This window comes from Emys orbicularis, chromosome 12 (assembly GCF_028017835.1).
Source record: "Emys orbicularis isolate rEmyOrb1 chromosome 12, rEmyOrb1.hap1, whole genome shotgun sequence".
NCBI classification, from domain to species: domain Eukaryota; kingdom Metazoa; phylum Chordata; order Testudines; family Emydidae; genus Emys; species Emys orbicularis.
In genome coordinates, this window is record NC_088694.1 from 35,692,685 (window position 1) to 35,718,252 (window position 25,568).

The 25,568-nt window shown below is 40.8% G+C and overlaps 1 protein-coding gene across 1 annotated transcript; it reads left to right on the top strand.

Annotated features, from left to right (window-relative positions):
• Positions 1–296: 296 nt before the first annotated feature.
• LOC135887163 (cytosolic phospholipase A2 gamma-like) lies at positions 297–23,602 on the top strand. The gene is made up of 16 exons (XM_065414942.1): positions 297–320; positions 1,610–1,726; positions 2,715–2,857; positions 5,083–5,281; positions 6,722–6,839; positions 8,865–9,005; positions 9,955–10,008; positions 11,230–11,295; positions 11,829–11,885; positions 15,961–16,023; positions 17,286–17,330; positions 19,004–19,099; positions 20,461–20,615; positions 21,715–21,883; positions 22,534–22,694; positions 23,561–23,602. The coding sequence occupies exons 1-16, from the start codon at positions 297–299 to the stop codon at positions 23,600–23,602; spliced, it is 1,650 nt and encodes a 549-aa protein (XP_065271014.1).
• Positions 23,603–25,568: the final 1,966 nt, after the last annotated feature.

Here is a 25,568-nt window from a genome sequence, read left to right on the forward strand (position 1 = left end):
CTTTCCTCTGAAATACACCTGGTACTGGCCAATGTGCATGGTAGCAATCAGAGCTGGATGGACCTAGAGTCTGATCCAGTACTTCAGTGCTGCCTATCTTACTATATTAAATGCCCATTTTCTCTTGTATACTATATTAAATGTTCATTTTCTCTTGTATATTTTTAGTCAAGGGGAGAATAAATTGGATGTTGTCCCAAGCTCTTGGAAGTCCTGGAAGAGGTGGAGTTTTCCTTTGTCACTGAAGGAGGAATTTGAAATCCCAGGGCATCTCACGGAGAAACAGGAAAGCAAGGATGGAAATATTTCACAAACATCAGGTATACTATTCCTCTTATAGTTTGCATTTTCAGTACCTCTTGTTACTTGGAAATGCTGAAATGCTTGATCATATTTAATGTTTAGGGTACATTCACAAACAGCTCATAAAGAGTTCATAAACGACAAATACATTTTTGAATAAATGGCTAACCAATTGTTATAGGGCCCAGCAGCTCAACAGGTTGTTTTAGTTATGGGGTATAAGCATCTATAATGTCTTCCACTGATGTGCTTATTACTGTCTATATCACTTTCTTTAATGTGCTTATAACATCTATTTACTATTTATAATATGAAGGGCGACCAAATAATTTTATCTCCAGATTTTTTTGTTCAAATTATTCTGAAATTTTATGTATTTTATTTATTCAAAGACAATGTTACATTGTTTCCTTGTAGCTATGTAATAATGACTCAGGGCCCAATCTTGCTATATTTGAGGGTAGCTAATATACACCTGAAACTCCAAGCTGCAGGGTTCATTTTGACCATTTCCTATTTACACTGCTCAATGAAATGCACTCTGGATAAGTTCCACAGCCTCATTCCCGCTCTGCAGCCAAAAGCTACAGAAGCATATAGTCAAATGGTCAGAAACTGAGCATGCCTGTGGATCTTAGGTCTTGCACACAAGCACGACTTTTTGCACAGTGTGGGGACCAAGCTGAGCCCTGCCACCATCACTGCAGGTACCACGTTTGATCATTTTGTGGAGGGTAGAGAGAAGGCATTAAGTAGTGCAGATGACACATGCAAAATCTATTCCTTCATGTGTTCCTGCTGCAGTCAGTGGGTCTGTTCACCACCCAGAGTGGTGGTGGAGAAAAACGGGGGAAGTGTTGGAAAGTGTCCATGAGCTTCTCCTCATAGTTGTTTGCATTGTACTTACAGCCATGTTGGTCCCAGGATATGAGATTTTGAGTGATTTCTTGCAACATGTGTTAACTCCTTATGTTTAATAAGTTGTTCCACCTTGTATGTGGCTGTGGCACTCGAAGTACCTTTCCCAGACTTGAAGAGGAGCTGTGTGGAGCTTGAATGCTTGTCTCTGTCACCAATAGAAGTTGGTCTAATAAAAGATATCACCTCATCCACCTTGTCTCTCTTTTTCGTCATGGAGATTTCCCCCTGTTGTTCCAGTGTAGGGGAGATGTGTGAAATCTCTCTAAACAGGCTTTGTGTTCCACCCGGAACATGCTTGAATGGATTTTCTGGGTCTCTGTGCATTGTCCCATCCCTGGCAGATTTTTCATAGATGATAAATTCTCTTGACATTCCCCCCCCCCAGGGTGAAGGTAAAGTCCGAATTTCCTATGAGCTCTCGGAAGGGGAAAAACTAGGCACAGGCAACAGAAAGGTGCAGGTGAAGAAATGCCTGGATAGCTTTGGGATTCCCTGTAATCTGGTAGGAGTCCATCAATGTTTTATTGAATTGTAGAGGAACATTGACAATAGTAATAATTACTCATGCAGAGCTGGTGAAAATGTGTTCATCAAAAAGTTGTGGTTTTTTGTTTGTTTGTCTGTTTCTGTTTTTTTTTTTTCAGTAGAATAAAACAAATTGAAGCCAATGGGACTTCAGTAAATGGATAAAATTAAGTTCACATTTAAGAGCTTTGCTGAATTATGATGAATGTAAACGCATGCTTAAATATAAATGACAGATAAAACAGATTGGGAAATCTATTTTATTTTCTATTCTATTTTTTTCGTTTATGCTGATTTTTTTCCCCACAGATTTTTTAAAAAAGTTTTCTTTTAAAACCTCAAATCTGATTGATTTTTTTTTCCTGTTTCCTAAAACCAAACATATTGTGGCACTGATGTCAAACATATATATTTTGCAGTTTTTGGTTGTTAAACAATGGTTCCCCTCCCCCAGGTTTTGGGCAACCTCCCCAACATGTATCAATAAAAAAATTCCTTTTAATCAAAAATGCATTTTTCATCCCCCAACCTCCTAAATTGACCAACGAACAAACCCTCACGTTGAAATATTTTCCAGCAGTTCTGAAACAGTAGTTATGATACATGTAATACATACTATACACATACGTATCTTACATTGAAGCAGCTATTGCAGTTATTCTTGTAGATCAAGAGGTAAAATCAGAACTCATTGCAGCAATCAGGAAAGCTTGTGAATAATTTTACTCATGGGAGTTGTTGCATTTAAGCCAGTGGAGCTCCCCATGTAAATAAAGACACTCACAGGTGTAAACACTTGCCGGATTGGGTCCTACAAGATACTCTTTTAAACTACGTGATGGGGGTTGTCCCAGGTGGGAATGGCATGTGTGTGACTGTAGATACCACACAAGTAATTTACATGAACAAGGGAGATTCCTCAGTAATCCTACTTTATATGTTGTTGTGTCTTTTCCCTTCCTCAGGAAGATGTGCCCAATATTGCCATCCTGGGAGCTGGGGGAGGTCTGCGGGCCATGATCGCCCTTCATGGAACCCTGCAGGAGCTACAAAAGCATGGTCTCCTGGACACCATCATGTATCTGTGTGGGGTCTCAGGTGCAACATGGTAGGCACATGCCAAGAGAAGTGTGAGTGAAAGTGTATCCCTCTATAGAACTGACAGCCAGGGACAATTCTTGCCATTGTTATTATTAGCCAAAGGACATGCTGGGTACTCCATCACCAATAGGAAAACACTGTCTGTCCATTTTCTGAGGAGCTGAGACTGTGCGAGTACATCTACACTGCAGTGTAAGCCCAGGGTTCAAACTCAGGCTCAAGTTCAAGCCCTCTTCCCTCTACACCAAATCATGCTAACCCAGGGCTTAGACCCAGGGTCTCAGGGCTCCATGAGAGTGGAGTGTCTGAGCCTGAATCAGGGCAGGACCCAGGGTTCAAGCTCTATTGCTTTGCAGTCTAGATGCAGTCCCACTGGACTCATGCTCTGGGAGTCCACCAAAGATGTCCCACAGGCTGTCTTCCTTTGTCCTCTGGACAGTCAGGTTTGGTGGACAGTCAAGTTTTTCCCACACTGCATCACAAACAACGGGCTAATGCAGCTACATTTGGGGAGGACGTTTGAAAGTCTGGGATATGGGTGGCTGAATTCAGTCCCGCATGATGCCCCATGTTAAGACCCAGAGTTCAACAATTCCAAACCTGGGGTTACAACTGAGTATAGACGCTCAAGCCCCAGGTTAACAGACAAAGAGCCTGTGTGGACGTGACCCTCCTAAGATTTCTAGATGGGCAAAAGTGATAGGGGCCCAGGCCTATAGTTCTAATTTAATATTTATAGCTCTTGCAATGTTATTGCGAATCTGCAGTTGTGCTGCTGTAGCGCTTCAGTATAGACACTGCCTATAGCAGAGGGAGGGGTTCTCCCGTTCGCATAGCTAATCCAGCTCCTTGAGAGACCATAGCTAAGCTAACAGAAGAATTCTTCCCTCAACCTAGCGCTGCCTACATAGGGATTTAAGTCGGTTTAACTATGCCGCTCTGGAGTATGGATTTTTCACCCCCCTGAGCAACACAATTATGCTGACTTGACAGGCTAGTGTAAACCAGGCATCAGCTCTCATGATATTATGAAGCATAAGTTTCTAGCCTTGGTGGTTGTGGAGAGACGCTTGGAAATGTGAACCCTACCAGAAAAAATGCCAAGAGGCAAATAAAAAGAACCCACGTTTTTAAAATAAAGCTCATGATTTTTAAGCCAATCTCAGGATTTTATGTGACCTGACTTGTGATTTTTGGCACACTTGTTGTTGGCATTAGTGCTGAAAGCAGGATAGCAGAATGGTGCCTAGTACCTTCTGTTGTCCCTTATTCTAGTTGTCCTTAAAGAGGGGCAGGGTGTGTACAATGGTTTGTGCCATGGGAATAGTGAGAAATGGACATAACTGGGGGTCGTTAAACAGGAACAAGTGACTGGATGTAACACAAGATGGGGAAATTCAGGGCAAAAAGAGACAACAATGATTGCAAGATTGTAGGATAGAGTGCAGAGTTAGTTTCTTAGTGGAGAAGGAGACTGTCCTTCAGAACATCTGATCTAACAGGGCCACACATTGACAGCCGTACAGGGAGTAGCAATAGACACAGGAGCCTAAGGGAGTTAGGCACTCAGCTGTTGGTGCAATTCAACAGGAGACTGACACAAGTGGGTGACTTTCTAATTATCATAGGTATTTATCTCCCCCCGCCCCGATTAACATAGCATCTGAGTACTGCCATATTTATTTCCACAGCACCCCTATGCAGTAGGGAAGTGCCTGTCTCCCTTTTCCTATGGGGAACCAGGGCTCAGGGAGAATTAGTGACTGGGGTACAATCTGTGGGAGAGCAGGGAGTGGAACACACATTTCCCGAGTTGTAGGCTAGCGCCCTAAACACTGAACCATCTTTCCCCTCCCGACCTTTCTGCACAAAAGGTCCCACTGACGTCAGCATTAGGGCGGCAGAGTCATGATGGGCTGGACAGCTATGCAGATGTTACAAATGTCCTGGATGTAATCAGAGCTGTTCACACTATGTGTCATGGACCCTGCATATTGCTAATGGAGATTCTCCTTTTGCTTAGTCTGATAAGGACCTGGGGGACTTGAATTTTATCTCTGCTGAGGCCATGGCTTTCCATAGCAGCTAGCCAGCCACGCAATCCTTGCGGCTTACAGATGCATTGCAATGGTAGAATGATAATAAATAAATAACTGTGTAGAGATTGAAAGGGCTGGGGAAAATAGCCCACATCCCATTCCCCTTGCAGTGTGTGTTTTGTCTCTGTAATAGGTGTATGTCATCTCTCTACAACAATGGGGACTGGGCAGAGAAATTGCAGGCCTTGGAGAAACACATGTGTGATGCACTTATCAAATCCACCTGGAACCTCAAAAAGGCAACGGAAATGCTACTCGAGGCAGCTAAGGATGAAAACTATTCCCTGACTGAGTTCTGGGCCTATACCGTGGTCTATGGAATGTTACATGAGGTGGGTGAAAAACTTTCCGTTTTGTAACTCTCTAAAGTCATTGTCTGGCCCCCATCACTGAAGTATCAGGGCTCTTCATGAAGTGTGTTTATCCTCACAACATTTCTGTGAGGTTGGGAAGTGTACAGAGGGGAAACTGAGGCACGGAGCATCCCAGAGCCAGATTTTTAAAGATATCACCTTGTGGGATGAGCACGCAGGCACCAAGCACCCATTGATTTCAATGGGCTTTGGGAGCCTACATGCTTTTGAAAATCCTACTAGGTGTCTAAATACCTTTTAAAAACTGGCCTGGCTTGACTTGCTCAAGGCCACACCAGGTATGTCTATACCGCATTGTAAATCTGGGTCTGTGGGACCCAGGCTGGTGTACCTGGCATTTCCAAGCCGGGGCTGGAATGTCCACACTGCAGTGTAAACCTGGGCTTAAAGATTACGTCTACACTGCAAAGAAAAACCTGCAGTGCTGAGTCTCAGAGCCTGGTCAATTGACTTGGACTCCTGGGGCTCTGGCTTCTGGGCTAAAATAGCGGTGTAGGTGTTTCAGCTCGGGCTGGAGCCTGTGCTCTGAAACCTGGCAATGGGGGCGGGTCTCGGACCCTGGGCTCCAGCTCAAAGGAGAATGTCTACACTAGTGTTTTAAGTCCCACCGATCAAGCCCCAAAAGCCCAAGTCAATTGACCCACACTCTGAGACTTGGTGCCGTGGGTTTCTCTTTGCAGTGCAGATGTACCCACAGGTGCCGGACCCAGATGTCATGCTAATGTGGTCATACTGCACTACCCAACCTTCCGACTCAGGTCTGTGGCTTGATTTGCATCCACACTGCAAAATGAGAGGGCTTGGACCCAAGTCACTGTGGGACTCTGGTTCTGACCCACTCCTCTACTCAGGTCCTAAGACCTGGGTCCTGAGCACATGCTGAGCCAAGTCAGACTGATTTGTGCATGCACAGAAACAGGTCTTGGGCTCACACCTGAGTCAGAACCCGGCCTTAGTGTTCAGAGTAGGGGAGATGTGTGAAATCTCCCTAAACAGGCTTTGGGTTCCACCCAGAACATGCTTGAATGGATTTTCTGGATCTCTGTGCATTGTCCCATCCCTGCAGGGAGACTGCAGGGGAAGCAGGGAATTAAGTCCTAGGCTAATGGCTTGACCACTTCGTCATTGAGGAAGGTTTGTTCTCAGTTATACCTGTATAAATGCTGACTGGCTCTGCTGAATTCAGTAAAGTTACTTGAATTAGTTCATCTATACGCTTGGGTAACTGAGAGAAAACTCCACATCTGTCTAGCTATCGTCTCAGCATGTGGTAACATGCTGGTGCCCTGAGCTCAGGCTTGTACTGAGCTGTCAGGGCAGGGAATATAGACAGTGTTAAAATCATAGGTTAAAGTTAGGCATGTGTTTGTCTGAACCTATCAAATCCTGTCTTCACAGCTGGACAAGGGGCACTTGTCGGAGCAGAGGGGTGCATCTGAGCATGGAAATAATCCCTACCCCATCTATGCAGCTGTGGATGAGCGAAGTTTCTGCAAAGTAACTGAATACTCTCCAGGTAAAACCAAACACACAAATCTCTAGATAATCTCAGTGTAAAGAAGCCTGTAGTTTATTACATCAACATGCAACTCCTCACGGCAGAGACACCAAGGTTGTCTTTAGAGCTTGTTGAAAAATGGGAAAAAAAATGGTAAACAATTTCAAAATTTAAAATCTTTGTCTGGTTGTCAGGGTTGTTAATGGACCTTTTTTCCATATTTCATGACATTATCTACAATATTTTCCCCTTGTTTTCCCCCTAGACATTTTATCAAAAACATATCTTTAATTTTATTTTCTTTAGCAAAATCTTGATTTTCATTAAGAAAAGCATTAGTGAAACAAATCCATACAAATTTTGCTTAAAAGTTCAGTAAAAACCTATGGCAGAAAATTTCACATAACCTGGAAACCTCAGGCAACATCTACTACTGCTGACAAGACATTTTGGTTTTGAAAAAAAGCTACTTTTCATGCGAAAACTTTTTGTAAGCAAAATTCAAATTCAAACTCACTCTCATTTTCTTTTTCCCTTCCTCTTACATTAGTATATCTTTTTAGGTGGAGACACACTTTATTATTTTATTTACTTATTTTGATTTAGCAATAAAAATTATGCCCGTTCAAGCATGTGGGAAGCTAACATCATTAATAACACAGCAAAATTCCAGTAGCATGAAAGAATAATTTCACAAGAAACTCACAAGCGATCTCTCCATTCACTTTTAGGCTTGATTAGAGCTGGTCAAAAATGTTCTAACAAAATCAAAACTTCCCATGGAAATGTGTCAGTTTTGACAAAAAAATCATTTAGAAAAATACCCAAATGAAGTCTTTCAATTTTTAGTTTCAAGGTGACATTTTGCTTCAAAATGTATTTTATTTTAGGTTTTATAAATAATAAATTAACATGAAATAAAAAGTCAAAATCAAAATGAAACTTTGTTGATTGACCCAAACCATAATTGTCTTAAACATTTCTTTTTGCAGGAAATTTTGATTGTTTCTGTTTTGTTTTCAATCCAATTCAGAACAAAAACAAATGTCAAAACTGTGGAATTTCCCTCTAAAAGGGAAATACGACTTCTGCACAGCCCTAGACTTGCCCAGTTTTTCTCTTATATTTTGGATGGAGCTTGGGACCAGGTGGTGGTTTACACATTTTGGAGAGGGTTCAGAGGGACTTATATGCAGTGGAACCAATAGGAGGAATTGCAGATGAATTAGTGGATCATGTGGGCTTTCTGGAACTTGAAGATAACTTTGCATGGCTGGGGCCTCTTGGAAGATGTCATGAGGATGACAATGGGAGAAGATAATGGGGAGATAGGGAGTTCAATGGTGGAGCAAAAGGGGTGATCAAGTAGAGCTAGGATAATTTTTTTCAATAAATTGATTTTTCACCGAAAACTGCATTTTCAGACCCCTGTTTGTTGAGGTCACTTTAAATATGATGAATAATTTCAGTTGGGAAAAATTTTCTAAAGAGCTTTGTTTCTACTTTTCAATTTAAAACGGGTCTTTCAATTTTTAAATGTGACCATTAAAAATAAGTGAAAACAGCTGAATCAAGGAGGGAAAAATGAATTGACTAAAATATTTTCTGTGACTTGAATAAAACAAAACAAAGTTTCACTTTGTGTCAACTCAGAATGATTTAAAAAAAAAAACTTTTTTAATTTGGCAAAAATATAGATTTTTTTTTTCAGTTTAACCAGACTGGATATTTCTCCAGAGATTTTGGTTCAGCCCCCGAAATAAAATTACATTATTTGCTCAGCTTCAGTGGTAAGAACTCTGAACTGAGACGCAGGTGGTGTGGGATTGGGAGGTGAGGACCAATGACTTCATACAGAATGTGAATAGGAGTCAAGAGTGAATGTGAAGATGGGACAACGTGGATGGGAAGAAACTTTATTAATGTAGATGTTGTTTGAAGCACGCTCATATTCCACTGAGTTATGGATACCTCCTGTGATTCATCTGCCACCTCAAAACTATTGCTGGGCTTGTTTCCATATTCTTTGTTCTTATTTTTCAGAAACCTGGTTCGAGTTCACCCCCCATGAAGCCAGCTTTCTTGGCTATGGAGCAAGTGTACCCATGGAATACTTTGGAAGTGAATACAAGAATGGGGTGCTAAAGAAGCAGAAAGAAGAGAAAAACATGAGTTACCTACAAGGTGAATGCTCATATCCCTGCAGATAGAGAGAACTGAGGCTGGTTAGATGGCTAGATATCGCAAGTCAACCATTTAATTCTAAAATGTAAATATGTAATATTTACATATATTATAGAGAAGTGTGGAGAGTGTCCAGCCACACAATCTACCAGCTCTCATTCCAGCTACATATACCCTCTCATCCCTCCTTCCATTCACTCACTTCTTCTAACACCGAACGAATGCCGTACATAATAACATCGAGCTTATATATAGATAGTTGAGCTGGGCAGAAAACAGTTTTCCTGTGCTGGGAAAAATTTCAAGTTATTAATAGAAATTCCTTTCCTGAATCAGAACAGAAAGTCAAAATCTCAAAAATGTTCACAAACTAAAAATCCAAAAAAACATTTTGGTTCAGGTCAGTTGAAACATTTCATGTCAATAAGAACATAAGAACGGCCATACTAGGTCAGACCAATGGTCCATCTAGCCCAGTGTCTTGGCTTCTGACAGTGGCCAGTGCCAGATGCTTCAGAGGGAGTGAACAGAACAATGAGTGAAATGTGGAAAATGTAATATTATTTAATTGTTATCAAAATTTTCAGTGGGAAATTTGACATTTCATAAAACAAAACAAAACAAAACAAAACAAAAAAATCCTGCACAATAAAAAATTTCAGTGGCAAACCAGTGAAAACCAAAACACATTTGTCCAAAACCTACTGAAAACCAAAAACATTTCAATTTTCAACCATAAATAAATAAAAATAAAAGTAAAAAATCAGTTTTCTAATGAAAAAATATTTTGATAAAAGCAGACATTTTCCTTGAAATTTTCATTTTGTTTAAACCCCAATTTCCTATTGAAAAATAATTAGAAGAGAATATGTTGAACAGCCCTAAGCAGAGCCTGTCCTAGTAAACAGAGAGTCAAATCATTTTATACTCTTTTCCTTCTTCTTTTCAGGTTTGTGGGGAAGTTGCATTGGCAGCAAAGAAGAAAATGAAAAAGTCATAAAAGGTATGGCAATTTCTGTCCTCATAGCACAATGGAGTCGGCGTCCAGGTCCTCAACTTAAACAGAACAGGTGCTGTATAAAAGAGGTACTGCAGTAGTATGTCCTGCCGGATGGGATTTTTTAGAGTGGTGTCTTCTTCATCAGCTCCAGAACCAGCTTCTTGCACTGGTCTGAAATAACCCAGCTCTAGGGACTTCTACAGCACACTGCAAAGGGCATCTCTGTGTGTATGCTGCTGAGGGTGAGGGTGTTTTGTGTTCTGCAGACTGTCTAATTTATTTATTTATTCTATTTTAATTTATGGAATTGGTTCTAGACTGACTGATAGCTGACTTTTTAATCTTTATTAGGCGAGATCAGAAAACCACAATTTTTGGTGGGAAAAATACTCAACTTTTTCTAGTTGGAAAATAATAAAATAAGTGTGAAAAATTGGGTTTTACTCCACATTTCTCATGTCTTTTTATATACTCCTACCCTCCACTTTCTCCAGTGAGTTAAAAAAAAAAAAAATAAGAAGGTGTGGAGTATTAAAAGGGAGAAAAAGATTATAAAATACAGTGAAAATTCAAACGCCAAAAATGGGGGGGGGAATTATTTCTAAAAAATGAAATAAAGTGTCATATTGTGTTGATTTGTTGTTTGTTTCCTTTCATAGTTTCCTACTGGGCATTTTTTTTTAAAAAGGTCAAAACTGATATATTCCTATGGAAGATTTCAACTTTGATGAAACCACATTTTCAGACAGGAAAAAAAATGTTGATCAAAATGTTTACATCAGCTATAATTTTATATATTTAAAAAACCCTTAATTAATTAGTCAATAAGTCAAATGGGGGGTAATGAGGTCTAGATGATGGTTTGAGCCATATGGACATACGGGAAGGGATATATAAGCTACTCCTACTCCAAGTGTCACTTTGGTCTCCTCTAGTTCAACCATAAATAGAGGTGACATCAACATCTGTAAGTGTCCCAAGCACCTTCAGAGGGGGACACAGTGCCACGCTAAGTGGATGTTCAACATGGGATGAAGAAAATAGTGACAAGATAGAGATTTCGTGACAAGCTTGGTGGGGAGTAGACAGAAATGGATGTGCTATAATTTCATCGATATATTTTTTCTCCTCAATCATTGTGATCTAAAGTTTGTTTCCTAAAGGACTGAATTATTGTCAATGTATTGTGAAATGACTGACTCTCCTAATTGTTGTTTTTTTCAGATATGTTCTTTGGTATCTTTAAGAGAAACAGGGGATCGCATTCACCATTCTCGGTGGCTAACGAAAGTAGGTCATTATAGTCCATGGTCACTCCAATCACACAAGTGGAATTACTTACCATATGTGCCTATGTGGTAAGGCGAGAGAGAAGTGAATGGTGCTACATTGTACTGCTGATGTCTGAAAAGGGCCATTCCCACCCTGCCGGGGGAAAGTCTTCTTTTTGAGAGGGAAAAAATATTGGTTGATCATTGAAATACCAGAAATCAAAAATATTTCACTAATTTTTTTTTCTGAAAAAGCGATAATTGTTTTTACCAAAACCGAAACAAATTTACTGAAAAAATAAGTTTTGAAATAACCCCCCAAAAAATGTTGCTGTGCAGAAATTTTCATTTGGTTTAATTTATTTTTGGTTGAAAAGCTGTTTCAGCTAAAAGAAAATTTTATTTCTTCTCATTGCTACCAATTTTGTTTCTTATGAAACTTGAAAATATTGACTTGACCCTGATCACTGTAATCTGAATGTTGCTTCCCAGTTGATTATATGATTGTCCCTGGCTACATGAAATGACTGATAATCCAAATGACATTTTCAGGTGGTTGGGAAGGAACATTGGAGGGGTTTCCAGCACCCACCCTTGAACCTGAAGCCAGTAAGTATATACATATGGCTACCTGTTTTGTCCTGAGTTGTTAGTTAATATTTGGGACCTTTGGGACCATTTTGTTAAGAGGAAAAATAGATGATACAAGTCAGGTATATTTGGTCTAATCTTCTTTATTTACAAAATATATACACTAAAATCTGTCTCCCTGAACAGAGTAAAACCAAAAAACTCAGCAGTTTCCTTGCTCAGAAATCCCCAAATCTGCCACTTTAATGAGCTCTATGCCCAAGCAGCTCTATCGCTGAGCTTCCTCTCAGGGTCACATTTACAACTCCTTCTCTTAGCTTTCTTCCTGTGAGATTCCCAGTCTTCAACCAGTATTGTAGCCTCTGCATCTGCAAGCAGGAAAACACCTCAGGATGCATGTCTGAACTCTGATCTGTGGCAGGAAATACTCTCCACTGTATGCATTTGTTTTGCTAAAAGGGTGTAATTCCCAGAAGGTGGGAATGGGCAACAGAGGATTGGTCATTCAATGCTTGTCCTGTTCTGTTCATTCCCTCTGAAGCACCTGGCATTGGCCATTGTTGGAAGACAGGATACTGGGCTAGATGGACCTTTGGTCTGACCCAGTGTGACCGTTCTTATGTTCTTAATTGTAGAGCTGATTCGGAAGTTTTTGACAAAATGTTTTTTTTTCAGCCACTTTGCTAAAACTGAAACTGTTCATTGTTTTTGCATCTTTTAAATAAAAAATTTCATTTTTTTTTCAGTTGAAAATGACTTTTCATTTTGAAATTCAACGTCATTTATACTAAGGGAAAAGTTTTAAAAGTTCAAAGTCAAAATGAAACATTTCAAAATAATTGAAATGAAATGTTTCAATTGATAAGAACTGATTTTTGTGGTGAGGTATGTTGGTTTGCAAAACATTTTGAGATCTTGACTATTTATCTCAATTCAAGGCAGGAAAATGTTGAAAATCTCCAAAATTCTTGTAGAATGGGAAAACCATTTCCCAAGTAGCCTGATTTATATGTCTTCTGATGAGTCTGAAGGATGCATGGCAGACCCATTGAAAAGATCTGTGGCGGTCTTCAGATCAAAGAAAACACTTATGGCAGCTATTAACATGTTTCAGTATAGCACTATATTCCTAGAAACCTATAGCACTATATTCCTAGAAACCTATAAAGTACCTGTTGTACTTTACAGCAGTCATGTTAGTTCTGATTTGTACCTGGATTGGGCCGATTGCGTTGTGATTATTGGTTATCCATTACAATAAATATTAACACTCACATTCTCTGTTTTGACAAAAGATGGCTCAAGAAGAAAATATATAAATATATCTTTTTTATTTATCTATTGAATTTACAATGGTGCTAATCAACAAAGTAAATCAGGTCATGTGTGTGTGTGTGTGTGTGTGTGTGTGTGTGTGTGTGTGTGTGTGTGTGTGTGTGTGTGTGTGTGTGTGAAAAATAGCTTTTTTAATTAAATGGAATTATTTTAAAAATATAAAATTTCTGTTTTCATTGACATTTGGGGGATTTTCATAAAAATATCCCTGAGAATCCAAACTCCCCACTGTGACGGGTTGGATCACAGACACCCCCTTGGGGCTGCCAACTGATGTGCCAAGACTACTTCTGCCCCTGCTTTCCCTGCCAGCTTGGGACTCCAGCAACCTGTCTTGTTGAGCCAGACACACCAGTCTGCTCCAACACAGACCCAGGGTCTGAACCATGTGCCCCAAAGCTGCAGACTTAACTGAAAGCAACTTAAGAAGTGTTCCTGTCTTTAACACTCAGATGCCCAACTCCCATTGGGGTCCAAACCCCAAATAAATCCATTTTACTCATAAATTGTTCGCCCTCTATAACAGTGATAGAGAGAGATGTACAACTGTTTCCTCCCCCCCTCCAGTATTAATACATACTCTGGGTTAATTAATAAGTAAAAAGTGATTTTATTAAATACAGAAAGTAGGATTTAAATGGTTCCAAGTAGTAACAGACAGAACAAAGTGAATTACCAAGTAAAATAAAATAAAACACGCAAGTCTAAGCCTAATACAGTAATAAAACTGAATACAGATAAAATCTCACGCTCAGATGTTTCAATAAGTTTCTTTCACAGACTGGACACCTAGTGTGGACACAATCCTTTCCCCTGGTACAGCCCTTGTTCCTGTTCAGGTGATAGCTAGGGGATTTCTCATGATTGCAGCCCCTTTTGTTCTGTTCCACCTACTTATATATCTTTTGCATAAGGCGGGAATCCATTGTCCCTCTGAGTTCCCACCCCTCCTTCTCAAAGGAAAAGCACCAGGTTAAAGATGGATTCCAGTTCAGGTAGCATGATCACATGTCACTGTAAGGCCTTGGCTACACTTGCAGCTGTACAGCGCTGTGAGGTAAACCTGTCTTCGTACAGCTGAGTAGGGAAAGCGCTGCAGTCTGACCACACTGACAGCTGACAGCGCAGTGGCGTGGCCACACTTGCAACATTTGCAGCAGTGTTGGGAGTGGTGCATTATGGGCAGCTATCCCAGCATTCATGTGGCTGCAACGTGCTTTTCAAAATGGGGGGGGTGGGGTGGAGTGTGACAGGGAGTGTGGGGGGAGAGAGAGTGCTTTTTGGAGCGCGTGAGCACTCTATTTAGCAAGTTCCGAACTCCCGGCCCCCTGCTTATTCATTCACTCACTCAAAGCAAACAGCAAACTGTTTGCTTTTTCTCTGTGGTACGAGCTTTGAAACTGGCACTTCCGCATTCCTGCAGCCGGTCACAACAATGGAGAGGATTGGCCACTTGACAAGGTGATCAGTACAGTGCTGCAGGTTGATTCCTGGTACACACTCACAGGGGAGAGTTGTAGCCACTCCGCTGTATTTCTTATGCTTCTCGGGGAGGTGGAGTAACTGCAGCGGTGTACCCAGGGAGATATAGCGCTGTACGTGCCTTGCCAGTGTAGCCGTTCAGTGAGTTACAGTGCTGTGGGCGGCTTTACAGCGCTGTAACTCACAAGTGTAGCCAAGGCCTAAGACTTCATTACCCACTTGCCAGCAGACATGTATACAGGAAGGCATACAAGTAAAACAGAGCCATCTACAGTCATTTGTCCTGGTTAATGGGAGCCATCAAGATTCCAAACCACCATTAATGGCCTGCACTTTGCATAACAACAATAGGACCTCAGAGTTATATTTCATATTTCTAGTTTCAGATACCAGAGTGATACATTTATACAAATAGAATGACCACACTCAGTAGATTATAAGCTTTGTAATGATACCTTACAAGAGACCTTTTGCATGAAGCATGTTCCAATTACATTATATTCATACTCATTAGCATATTTTCATAAAATTATATAGAGTGCAATGTCACACCCACACCCTAATTTTGAAGCTAAAACAGTTTTGACAGAATACTTTCCATGAGCCCTAATGCTGATGTGCCCATATTGCCAGTCGAGGAAGATGATATTAGGGGTAAAACTTTGAACCTACCAGAGGGGGATTAATGAATATATTGTGGAGGCAATAGAGGAAGAGGATGCAGTAGCTGAGAGGGGAAATGATAATGTCTGGGCATTGATTTTAGCCACGTGCACACACAGGAAGGGATAATTTTTCATAAGATGAAAAGGAAAAAAAACTGGCAAAATGTTGGAGAACCCAGATTACAGGCAGAGGAGGGAAGATTCTATCCTGCGGTATTTCAACTCATATTTTTGTCCTTGGGCTACTGATGAATATCTTCATCGTAATCTGAGTGTTGTTTCTTAGGGCTTGTCTACACTACTACAGATGCTACAGTGGCACATCTATGGTGCTGTTGTACTGTATTGTGAATACTTCCTACAGTGACAGTCGGGTTTTTTTCCATCGTTGTAGTTAACCCACCCCCTCGAGAGGCAGTAGCTAGGCTGATGGAAGAATTCTATACTGGGGCTTAGGTCAGTTTAACTACATCTCTCAGGGTGTGACTTGTTCACAACCCTGAGTAAAGTAGCTAAGTCTACCTATGTTTTAGGTGTAGACCAGCCCTTAGATGTTTGTGTTATTGTCTTTGGCTGTGTGAAATGACTGGAAATTCCTATGACATTTTCAGGTGATATGGAAGGTGCTTTACAGAGTGGGCCAGGAGGACCTTCACCACATACCTTTTCACCAGGTAGTTTATATATTCCTGGATCTCTGGCCCTGACCCTACAGCTATAACTGCTATTATGTTCACAGCATTCAAACAGAGAAGTTAGATTAAAAAAAACATTAAATACTCTTGCTAGAAGGCTGCAATTTAATATTACTTTATGTCTTTTAAAATCCAGAACCTTCACACACAGAAAACAAGAACAGAGAAAAAGCAAGCTGCTACCTAAGGCAGAGAGGAACAACTCTCCCCACCTTGATCTAGTCTGGCTTTTTCCAGAATGACTGCTGAAAAACCTAGATCACATGCCTCCTTCAGAGCCCCTGTAGCCTACAATCATGACTAGGAAACCCCTTACAAGTAAAGTGATAGCTAACATGTTTTCATTACAGCACTGCTGCATTGACAGCTGTGGAATTGCTTCTGATCTGCTCCTGCCTGAGAGGATAATCATATCCAGATTGTTAATGACATAAATGATCTTCATGAGTAATGTTCTCTGTTTGCTGAGTATGTGCTCAGGACCAAAGCCTTGTGTGAAGCTCATATTTCTTTATTAATATAGGCAACTCTCTGATGGTCACCACCAAAGTATCTGAGAACCCTAAGAAAATTCAGGATGGGAAACTGAGGGTCCAATCAGAAATAAAGTTGGGAAATTCAACGGAATCTAAACAAGTTAAAACTGAATTTTAGTGGGATATGAGTGATAACTTCCTTAGATAGCCCAGCCTAAGCGACTTCTCAAATGTCACAGAGAAAGCTTTTGGCAAAGCCAGAAGCAGAATTAGAATCCTATCTAAGTAGTCAAGGATGAAATTGTGAGGGGGCGTTGAAAAAGAGGAAGAGAATTTTAACCTCTAATACGCAAGCAGGCTGCAGTGGGGAGATTCAAAGAGGACACTGGCTAATCAGAATCCAAGCAAAGGTCATTTAGCAGCTATAATGTGGACAGATTGCAGTGTGGTGTGTGTTGGGGGAGGGGCTCTGTGCATCAGGGAAGCTACAGAGATGGTGGATCCTGGGAAAAGGATTTTAGCCAAAGGGTAAATTTGGATATATTGCAAAGGGGAAAGTGGCAAGGTACTGGCACAGCCTTATAGAAGAATCAAAGATACTGTATATTAGACGTAGTTCCACCACTTTTTTTCTTTCTTATGATACAACCTGCAGGAAATGTTAACTTGGCCTTACTTATTGTGCCCTGAATTTTGTTTCCAAGGTGATTTGTATTATGGTCAGTGATAAGGTGCAATGACTGATAACCCAAATATATTTTTCAGGTACTATGGACAGTTCAATTACTGGAGAAATTGTGAGCGGCGTAGGTAAGTCATTCGAATCCCCTGTGCATTGAGTTTGAATCTCCTCTTGTACACTGGCTGCATGAGGCGTTATTGGCGCCTTTGTGAGACAAGACTAACGCCGAGTGCACTTTTGAATTAAACAAATCCCTTGGGTCTTGTGCACACTGCCTCATGAAAAATAATTCTCATGTAGTCAGTTTTTGACAGACGTCTGCTCAGGACAAAGCCATTCCGGACTAGCCCTATTTATGTGTAGGGTTTTGAGTCATGCCCTTTATGAAAGTTTCTGGGCCCCTTCACCAATATTGATTAATGTGTTTTCAGAATGTCCATTTCAGCTGGGGCAACGTGATTATTCCTGCGTTACAGATGTGGACTGGAGGTATCATGACAGGTGTATGGTGGGATTTTCAAAAGGCATGTAAAGGGGATCAGAGCACAAGCCCTGTTGATTTTCAGTGGGACTTATGCTCCTAAGTCACTTAGCATCAGATTTTTAAAGGTACTTAGGTGCCTGGTGGTATTTTCAAAAGCATTTAGGCATCTAAAGCCCTTTTTGTGTTGGCCAAAATGTTTAGACTGGCTCAAAATGATTATTGGGAGAGGGGGCTCATTTCGATTTTGACCATTTCGTCTGTTTTGACTGTGTGTGATGGGTTCCCCGGGATGCAACCTGGAACTGGGGTACCACTGGGCCCTCTGGTTTACCAGCCTGGGCTCCCTTGCTCACTGTGATGCTGTGACAAGCTGCAAAGCCCTCCAGGTACTGCACTTACTCAGCCATCCACAGGCAGGGACAGCCCCAGCTGAGTGACATGAATGCTTCTCATGAACCAAGAACAGAGAGGCTCCAGCCAATGCCCCCCAGCTCCCTAGCCTAGGGCCCCACAACCATACCATCCTGCCCTGATCAGAAGCCTGACCAGTCATTATAACCCAGTCTGCCACTCCCTCAATGTGGGGAGGACATGCACCAGCCCCTGTTCCTGAGCTGAGGTTTTCCAAGCACTTCAAGCAAACACAAAACATTTCATTTCAACATTTTAAAAGTGAAATGTTTTGGTTTAAAATAACCTTTTTATTTAGAAATTGTGTTCAATTTCACTTAAAAAACACCTTTCAAAACTCTAGAAACAGAATGAAATGTTTAATTGTGAGTCAAACCAAACATTTCATTCTACCTAAAATTATTATATTTTTTTACTTTTTCTGTTCGCTGACAAATTCGGGGGGAAAAATCATTTTTTTAATTACAATTGTCTTTTTGTTCATGGAACCAAAAAATCCGTTATTTACACAGCTCAATTCAGCAGCTAACAGAACTAGGCAACATATCGCACATGGTGGAATATAGGAAATGATTTATAACTTCCAGCAGGTGTTTTGTGAAGGGGAGAACTTGGCATCTTAATCCAGAGAAGCAAGTGTGGGTCATTATGTGGCACAGTGTGGGATCCAGGATGCTGAGAATACCACAGCTCCTGTCTGTCTCAGGAAAGAGTTCCCTTTACTTTCCTTAGAATCAGCTTTGCTTTGCAGTTTCTGCTCCATAAAAGATAAACTGTAATTTTCCCCACAGCTGCTTGTCTATACTAGCAAATACGAGATAAGAGAAACTCTGATTTTCAGAAGTTCCTGAATATGTTTTAATACTCAGATTTGATATTTTAATTCTGGTTTGTGCCCTCTAACAGGCTCGGCAGTGGATTTAGCTAGGATGTTGTCTAAAACCACTTACGATCTCTTGCACTGGAAATGGGGAATCATTAGTAACTTTCTTTACAAATGCTGTAAGTAAAATACGGATTAGTCACTCTGTGGTATGGATGTCTCTTTCCTAGGATCCTGTTTTGACAGTAAATATATCACACAGAAACCTATAGGAAAGGGTTGTCTTCCTATACAGTATTTTTAGCATTGGAAGAATTTGATTTTTATTTTTTAAAAAATTTTGACAGACAATATCAATGTTTATTTTAAGCATTTTTAAAAAATGTTTATTAATTTAAATTTTCACAGCTGCATGGAATTGTGGATTTTAAACATTATATTTTTATTTTTATTGATTTAAATCTTCACAATTACTGAAAACTACAGGGAGATTCAAATGATTGTTTAATGACAGTAGACACTGAGAGTCAAAAAGTGAATTTATATACCATTAAAACACAAATTGTCAACATCACATGTCAAAATATACAAACTAAATATTCTTAATTCAATAAATCATACCTGTTTTTAATATTCATTTGCTAGTCTAATTTATAACTACCGTAATTAAAAAGTCTAAATCACTGGATTTTGACTTTAAATTCTCAAGAAGCCTTTTTCTTACTTTGCCTATCAGTACATTTTGATTATCAGTGGAAATAGGTTTTCATTGGTATATATAAGGTGATCTCCATGTTTATTGACCGATAAAAATCTAATACTTCCAATCCAAATTATTGTGTACAAAATATTATGTTAAGATTGCAGAGTCAAGCACTCAAAGATTAGGACAGATCAGAGTTAAGGTTGCCCATGAAATTGCAGTAAAGCTGCCTTCTGCATAGGCATTATGATATAGCTTTAATTACACAGTTATATAATATCCCCCCCACCTGAACTCATAAGAAAATTGAAAACAGAAAACAGGGTAATGGGAAGTGTTAGGCAAACTTAACTATAGGTGCTGCTTCCAGCAGTGCCTATAATGATGCCCCGTAGATGGGAGCAGGAATCAGAAATTGGTGGTTGTACTGTATAATGGCCAGTGGATGCAAGGATTAAGAATAAGAAAGGGGTATAATGTATAATGAGCACTAGGGGCAGCAGAGGGTGGGGACGGGGCAGCTATACTGTATAAAGGGCACTAGGGGCAGCAGAAGGTGAGGGTGGGGAAGGGGCGGCTATACTGTATAAAGGGCACCAGGGGCAGCAGAGGGTGGGGGTGGGGAAGGCGCGGCTATACTGTATAAAGGGCACTAGGGGCAGCAGAGGGTGGGGGTGGGGAAGTGGTGGCTATACTGTATAATGGGCACAGAATACAGACTCTACCAAAGCACAGCTGCAGTGAATATTATTTATAAATGTTGTTCGCATGCCACTGGGCAGGTGCAGATTCTAATCTCTTAGTATTAAAACTCTATTTTTGGATACATTCCTTTAGCTGGTATTGACACCCCTGAGCTGGTGAACGAGAAAGTCATCTCCTTGGTTGATGCTGGCATAGCCATAAACTGTGCTTACCCCCTGGTTCTCCGCCCGGACAGGAAAGTGAAACTGATCCTCTCCTTTGACTATGGGCCTTTCGATCCGTTTCAGGTAACTTCTATCATTGTTACCATTTTTTCTGTTGTTCCAGTTAGGATCGAGGGCCCATTGTGCCAGGTTATGTTTGAACAGAGAAAAAATATGTTGTCCCTGACCCCAGGAGACAAGAGTCCAAAAAAGGAGTTTAGAATCTTTAAAAAACAAACATTATTTTATTTACTTCATTGCTGGAGAACAGTTCAGGACAGGAAGGGAGCAAAGAATCCCAGACCCTTCTGAACCTGCTGGGGGAATGTTTAGTGGAAAGAATCCAACCACCCAAGTAGGAAGTTGGTCAGCACAGTTGAGTCAAATCTAGTATTTTGTGAGGTGTCCCAAGGCCCAATGGATCTCTGTTGGAGGAGATTTTCAAATTCACAATGGACAGTTTGGTGCCTTAATCAATGGGAGTCAGGCAACAGAGTTGGTGACTTTGAAAATCCACCCCATAGTGACCACAGGGAAGGAAATCTGTTAACCGAAAGATGAAACTTTGGTGGCTTTGAGCTTTGATGTGATGAGTACTGGGGTGAATATTGAGCCATAGAGGAAAATGTGTCCTACTGAACCAGTGTGGGTGAGGTAATATCTTTTATTGGACCAACTAGTGTTGGTATGAGAGACAAGGTTTTGAGTTTACGCAGAGCTCTCCTTCGGGTCCTACTGAACCACTCAGATCTATCCCTGTGGAACAGCTGTGAGCTGCTGTGAACCTTATAGGTCTGTGCTCGGGTACTGGAGTCAAAGTGCCATGTTTGATCCAGTCTTATGGCTGTGAGCTGAGATTTTTAAAGGCACCTAAGTGAGTTAAGTGCCCAACTCCTATTGACTTTTCCAGGGAGGAAAATTCTTGCTCCTTTTAGCTTTTTGGAAATCCCAGTCAGGGGGGTCTCTGGGTAGACAGCCATGTGTTGCTACACAAACATTCTTCCTATCCCAAGAGCAGAGGGTCTGGTTTCCACTGGAGGTTTTCTGCTTAGTGAATTTATTAGAGTCCTTAGAGAGAAAGTGAGACTTTTTGTGTTTTGAGCTACCTGGTCTTGAGTATTTGACTTTCTGTGGACAGCAGCAGTTCTTTTAAATAAAACAATCACATTTCCCTCATTCTTAGACACTCAAGCAAGCTGCCAAATACTGTGAAGAAAACTGCATCCCGTTTCCTAAGGTGGATGAGAAATTGCTCCAAGACCCAGATAACCCATCCGACTGCTACATCTTCAGAGGAGAGGGTGCTCCTACCATCATGCATTTCCCACTTTTCAACAAAGTGAATTGCCCAGGTAACTTTCATGTCACGCCAACTTTCTTAAAGGGTCCTGACCTCACTCTTATTTCACTTACATGGGTGACTTAAATACAGCTGAGTCTGGTTTGCACTGGGGTAGCATAGCAAAGGGACATAGGCACTGGGAAAATAAGTCACATCGATTTAGTCCGGTATCCTATCTTAGAGAGTATCCAGTGATAGAAACTTAAGAAGAATTTGGGAGAAATCACAGAGTAGGTAGTTATGGAGTTATCTGCCATACGGAATATTTGTTACTAGCCTCTGCTTTGTTTTGTTTTTTCTGTGCTGAACTGTAACATTTCAATTTTCAAAGGTATTTAGGTGCCTACAGATGCAGATAAGCACCTAGTGGGATTTACAAAGTGCCTACGTTAATTAGATACCTAACCTACCCAGGTGCTTTCAAAAACCTCATTAGTCGCCTATCTTTCCACACCTAAATACCTCTGAAAATCTGGCCCTATATCCCATCCATTGTTTTAATTTGAACTAATTTAAACGTGAATCTTCAAAATATCCATAAAGACATCTACCTGTGTTTTCAGTCCTAATAATAGTAGTATTTGTTATTGACACTACATTAGTAACATTAATATCCTCATCCTAAAAACGCATTCCCATCTTCTCTCTCTTTGCTTTCAGGCTATGTGAAGGAATGGGGAATTAAATTCACCCCCGTTCGCTTTCTCTACAATGAGGGACACGTCCACAAACTCCTCCAGTCAGCCAGGCTGAATGTGTTGAACAACAAAGACAAGATTCTGCAGGAGATCAAACACATTGTGGCTCGCTGCAGCAAGAAGGCAAGCTCTTAAGAAGACTTTTTCATCTATGCCCTGCATACGTTAAAGCCACCCAGTAGATTCTGAAAACGACAGAATTGTCACCTGGCTGGAAAATGTCATTATTTGGGATCACAGTGGGGAGAGGAATCTCAGCTTCTGCTATGAAAGCATGAGTATCTAGCCTGCGAGTTAACCCTGTAACTTGACTGCACATTAGTTCAGCAATTCTGATTCTGTGCATTAGTCAAAGAAAAATTCTCTCTTGATATAAATCATTCTTTGCTTGCTGTTGTGAATTATTGCTCAATCAGTCTCTGCTCTGTGTGATGCCAGATGCCTTTGTCTCCTGCCGCACAATTAATGTTCAATCAATAAAGCCTATAGCATCACAGCATTTGCACACAGTGCCTCCATACTAGAAATAGCCTGCAAAAGCACAAGCACCTAACACCTGTGGTAAAAGCCATCTCCCCAAGCTCTTATCATGCTATAAGGCCTTTGATGCATAGAGGGGTTATAAAAATGATAACCCAGTTTTGTGGGGGAAGAATCATTTTTCATCTCTAAGTTCTAAGTGTATGTTTTGTGAAAACATTATTGAAAATGTTGTTGAAATAGTTAACACCTTTTTTTAACAGAAAACAATATTTTGGATAAATGGAACATTTTGATCATGTTTTTCACTGGTAAATTCTGATTTAAAAAACATAGATAAAAATGAAAGAAAATAAGAGGAGTAATGATGAGTTTTTTGTTCCAATCCATTTTAGTTCCTGGAATCACTCCAGTTTCATACAGATGTAATGGGGAACATAATCATGTCCACAATTTTTTTCCAACATTTCCAATGTTTTCCCAAATTTTCCAATTTCCCCTGGCTGCAGGGTACCAATATGAACATGCAGACTCAAATATTCATGGTGTGAAGAGCCGCATGTTGAAAATTCTCAAGTCTGACCCTCTTCATCCATCTGGCTGAGAAGGAGCAAGCGGAGTGACAAAGTGCTGGCCCCTATGGGGAATTGAACTGACATTGATCTCTGCTGCTTGAGACGAGCTCTTGCAGTCCTGGGCATTGCATAACCCATGGTAGCCCTGTCATGCTGTTTGTCCCCCTCTAGTGACTAGATCACGTATAAACGACAAGTCTTCTGCAGATTTTCAGCTGTGGTAACTGGTTCTTCAGCACCGGCAGTATGGCATGTGCTCATAGATCTGACACTTGTGGGCTCAATCCAACTGGAGGTGGGATTGCAAACACAGAGCTTTCAGAGGCACCCTGCGAGCGGAATGATCTCCAGGGTGGCCCCAGATCCCTTCCCCGCTGGACGAGCCCTGCCTGCGTTCATCGAGGTAAAGCAGCAGGTGAGTGTGAGCAGGAGAAAATATCAAACAGTAAAATGGAGCAGGTGTGAGACTCTTCACTGGGCATAAAAAACTCAGGAGTTAACTCCACTGAAGCCAGTGGCCACAGCTCTCCTTTCACTTTGGCTGTGATCCAGCATTCAATGAATTCTCTCCTGTTGAAGCTATTCCACTGAGGATAAATAAATGAAGAGCCCATGGGCCAGAGAGAGAGAGAGAGACAGAAACAGAGCAACCACTAAGAGAATGAGTCTGTCACCTGGTGGTTAGAGGTGCTGGGACATAACAGGGCTCAGAGTTACATTTCAGCAATTGAGAGCAATCAGCTCATCCTGTGTTTGTACAGCACCTAGCACAAGGGGGTTCTGGGCCATGACTGGGGATCTTAGCTGACTGCACAATGCAAATAATACATTATAATGTCAGCAGTAAAACTAGCAGGAATTCTTTTGTCCCCATAGAACGTTTTGATTGAAATTTCAATTTATCATCCCCAAAAAATATTGTTTTCTGCTGAAAACTAGAAAAAAAAAAAGGTTGAAAAGCCAAATATCTTTAGCTGAAAACTTACTTAACCCACTATCCATTGGTCCAAAATCTAAGTTTTGGACTTTTTTTTTTAGATTTTCCAGTAAAAAAAAAAATCAAAACCTTTTGAGGAAAGCCAACAATTAGTGAAATTGTCCTTTAGTTAAAATCCTAAATTTCCTTCAGAAAAAGATTTCACAATTTTTTTTGACCATCCCCAGTGATCTAATGTCATCAGGGAGATCTCATGTGACTTAGAAAGTTGTCTGCATCAGGGCTGTTGTTTGTGCCATCAACAGAGAAGACACAGAAATAACTCCCCAGACTCAATCATTTAAATCTCTTTCACAAGTGCTGTCGGGGGAGACACAGCCTTCTCCTGAAAAGGTACCAATATGAGCAAGCATCTCTACTTTATAAGCACATGAGATTGTGACTTGTGCTCATACTAAGAACAGCCATATGGCATCAGACCAATGGTCCGTCTAGCCCAGTATCCTGTCTTCTGCAGGGGCCAATGCCAGGTGCCCTAGAGGGAATGCACAGAACAGGGCAATTATTGAGTGATCCATCCCCTGCCGTCCAGTCCCAGCTCCTGGGATGTGAGGCTCTTTAGCGAGAGAATCCAAGTTGTGGAGAAAACACAGAGATAATCTGAGCTGTGGGACATGAATCCTAGTCAACAAGCCCTGGGAAATAAGAGGTCATTACTTCAAGCTGCAAACATCCTGGAGTTTCAGGTCAGTGCTATTTCCCCTACTGCTTCTGCTTAGCACTGATTTTGCTCCTTCCACCGAGGGTTACCAACCATTTCTGGTGTCATAAACATTTTATGACAACTGGTTATTTTTTTCATTTAGATTTTTAATTTGTCCCAGCCCCCACTTTATTTTGCATTAAGTAACATATTCTAATCTATACAAAATTCTCGATGGATTCTTATGCCGTGCTCATTGCTGCAGTGTCTGTTAGAAGTCAAGGCTTGAGTCTGCACGGCTG

Coding starts and splice junctions, on each gene's coding strand:
- LOC135887163 (XM_065414942.1), top strand. CDS start 297: ATGGAAATATTTCACAAACATCAG. Junction 321..1,609: donor AAATATTTCACAAACATCAG/GTATACTATTCC, acceptor CCCCCCCCCCAG/GGTGAAGGTAAAGTCCGAAT. Junction 1,727..2,714: donor TTGGGATTCCCTGTAATCTG/GTAGGAGTCCAT, acceptor TCCCTTCCTCAG/GAAGATGTGCCCAATATTGC.